We start from the raw sequence: 3,014 nt of genomic DNA, 5'->3' as shown, positions 1-3,014 counted from the left end.
GCTAGAAATTATCAGAAGGGAAGCTAAAGAGTTGTTTGAAGAAAGATTTAAGGCGTCAATTGACCGGGAGGTGAGCCTGGGGTCTGTTGAATTCATATCTTTACCAAGGGAGGTTAGTTTAAGTATGAGTTCAGATGTCGCGGAGGAAGAAGTGAAGGAGGCGGTATGGTAATGTGAAGGGTCTAAGAGTCCTGGTCCGGATGGGTTCAACTTTAATTTCATAAAGTTTAACTGGGATACTCTTAAGCAAGATATTGTGGAAGCAACCCTATGCTTCCAGGAAACAGGATGCTTTCTGAAGGGATGTAATGCGTCCTTTATAATGCCAGTACCTAAAGTTAGTGATCCAACAAGCTTAGACCAGTTTCGTCTGATTTCCCTAGTGGGTGCTCATTACAAAATAGTTACCAAGGTCCTATCGTGTCGGATTAAGAACATGCTTCCTATGGTTATTGACGATAACCAGTATGCATTTTTGAAGGGCAGAGGAATGTTAGATAGTGTTCTAGTGGCCAATGGGGGGTTGAGGAGTTAAGGAGGCATAGGAGGAGTGAGTTGTGTCCGAAGCTGGACTACGAAAAAGTGTATGATTCGGTCAGGTGGAATTTTTTATATGATATGTGTTGGTTTTTTTGAATAAATCAGAGGAAGAAATTTTATTATCTTTGCTAACAATTACATTTATAGTATCTGCAATAACTGACTCTTAAATGATTTTATGAGTAATTACCTAGAAATATTAAATAAGCAATTAAAACATAATTAAAACAGAAGAATAAAATATCACGTGCACTTATGTTCATTTATATGTAGTTAAAAAACAAAATTTCCAACACTCCTTGATTTTTTGAACTGCAAATTCCAATCTTCTGTCTTGAGAACTCAAACTTGTTGGCGGGAAGTGGCTTGGTAAACGAATCTGCATTTTTTTTCATCCTCACTTTGCTTAATCTCCATTCAACACCTTTTGATTTGACATAAGGTGCAGATTCTAAAAGACTTTTGCCAAAGCCTAAGCTTATAAGATAATCATCAATTCGGTTATACCACGTTATGGGAACCTCTTTTAAGCCATAAATAGCTTTAGACAACTTATAAACTTTGTCTTTTTTTCCTTCCACAATGAAACCTTTAGGTTGCTCAACAAAAATTTCCTCTTCAAGAAATTCATTTAGGAATGTTGACTTCACATCCATTTGATGTACCTTTCTATCTCGAGGTATGTCAACAAGCTTCTGAGTTTTGTTCTTCTCAATCATATACACCTCTTCCTCCATTGCCTTTTTCGACTTTGGGTCATTGATAACTTCTTTGTGATCAACAGGTTCTTTGTGATCAGCAGGTTCACATAATGCAATGTTACATCTATGATATATGTCAGAGAGTAATCGATTGCCTTTAATTGGTGGATCATCTTCCATTTCAGATTTTTGCATCTTGAGAAGCCCTTGACCAGTCGGCTCCTCCTGAAATAGATCTAATGAGAAACTTTTGCCTCTCATTTGTACCTTGAACAAATCTTGTCCTGTAGCATCCTTGGTCAAACAGTGGTTATCTTCAAACAACACCTTGAAGCCTTTTTGTAGCAACTGACCAACACTCAATAAATTTTGGTCTATGTTAGGTACATATAACACATCAGTAATAGTTTTAGTACCTGAATGTGTTGCTAAAACAATGGTTCCTATTCCTTTTACTGAAATGTGACCCCCATGGCCTATCTCGACCCTTGAAATTTTTGAAGACTTCAACTCTTTGAAAAGTTTTTTGTCATAAGTCATGTAATTTGTGCATCCACTATCAATTAGCCACGATGCACTTGAAATATTGTTGGAGAAACCAGTTGCAACGAAAAGTACATCCTCCTCTTCATTTGCCATTTGAGCATCTACATCTTGTTGCTCACTTTGGTTTACATCTTGTTGCTCACTTTGGTTTCTACAAATGACTGCTTCATGCCCAAGTTGATTGCACTTGTTGCACTTACCATCAGGTCTTCTCCAGCACTTAAACGGTGGATGGCCTAAGTTGTTGCAATGCTTACAAGGAGGGTAATTTCTCCTTTTGTGGTTATTGTGTGCAACAAATTCTCCATTTTCTTATTGGTTCTTTTTGATCTTGCTATCTTTGTTTCTCCAGCCACCTTTATGTTTGGTTGTTAAGGCTCCTTCTATTGCTCCATCTTGTCTCGTGGCTCTTCTTTCTTCCTGTGCTTGTAAAGCATTTAAGAGCTCTGCAAGAGAAATTTTTGATAGGTCCTTTGTGTTCTCTAGGGTTGTTATGGTGGCTTCAAACCTCTCTATAACTGTTACAAGTAGTTTTTCCACAACTCTGGAATCTTTTAACACAGATCCAAGCAACCTCACTTTGTTGGCAATGCTTAGAAGTCTATCAGAGTACTCTTTTACGGATTCTGACTCCTTCATTCTATGCAGTTCAAACTCCCTGATTAGATTCAGCACTTGCATACGACGAATCCTCTCATCACCTTCATATTCGGCCTTGAGGTAATCCCAAATTTCTTTTGCTAATTTCAAGGACATTATCCTTGTGAATACCATAGGAGATACAGCTGCAAATAGACATGCTTTTTCCTTTGATCTTTTCATCTTCTTTTCTTTTTGTGATTTTATTTATGCCACAGTAGGGTTTTCTGGAAGGGACTGAATTTCATAGTCCTCTTCTACAGCCTCCCATAAATCCAATGCTTCTAGGTAGGTCTCCATATGAACAACCCACATTTGATAATTGTCTCCATCAAAGACAGATGATGTCATTGCTGAAAAGTTGAAACCTGCTTCCATTGATGCACTTTACTAACCTCACAGATCCCTCAAGAAGATAGCTCTGATACCAATTGTTGGTTTTTTTAGAATAAATCAGAGGAAGAAATTTTATTATCTTTGTTAACAATTACATTTATAGTATCTGCAATAACTGACTCTTAAATGATTTTATGAGGTTACCTAGAAATATTAAATCAGCAATTAAAACATAATTAAAACAGAAGAATA

At 37.0% G+C, this 3,014-nt stretch overlaps 1 protein-coding gene across 1 annotated transcript; it reads right to left on the bottom strand.

Moving 5' to 3' along the window:
* Window positions 1-803: 803 nt before the first annotated feature.
* On the bottom strand, window positions 804-2,609 carry LOC137833955 (uncharacterized). The gene is made up of 2 exons (XM_068642025.1): window positions 2,144-2,609; window positions 804-2,023 (listed from the first exon to the last, which is right to left on the bottom strand). Exons 1-2 carry the CDS (start codon window positions 2,607-2,609, stop codon window positions 804-806), a joined length of 1,686 nt encoding a protein of 561 aa, XP_068498126.1.
* Window positions 2,610-3,014: the final 405 nt, after the last annotated feature.

Source organism: Phaseolus vulgaris, chromosome 5 (genome assembly GCF_000499845.2).
Source record: "Phaseolus vulgaris cultivar G19833 chromosome 5, P. vulgaris v2.0, whole genome shotgun sequence".
Classification (NCBI taxonomy): Eukaryota; Viridiplantae; Streptophyta; class Magnoliopsida; order Fabales; family Fabaceae; genus Phaseolus; species Phaseolus vulgaris.
This window is presented reverse-complemented; position numbering and strand designations above follow the sequence as displayed.

Bases quoted from the DNA above. Each gene is read 5' to 3' on its own strand.
- LOC137833955 (XM_068642025.1), bottom strand. From the start codon at position 2,609: ATGAAAAGATCAAAGGAAAAAGCATGTCTATTTGCAGCTGTATCTCCT. The intron at 2,024-2,143 runs GTGGCTGGAGAA...GCAACAACTTAG, and splicing joins CTTAACAACCAAACATAAAG to GCCATCCACCGTTTAAGTGC.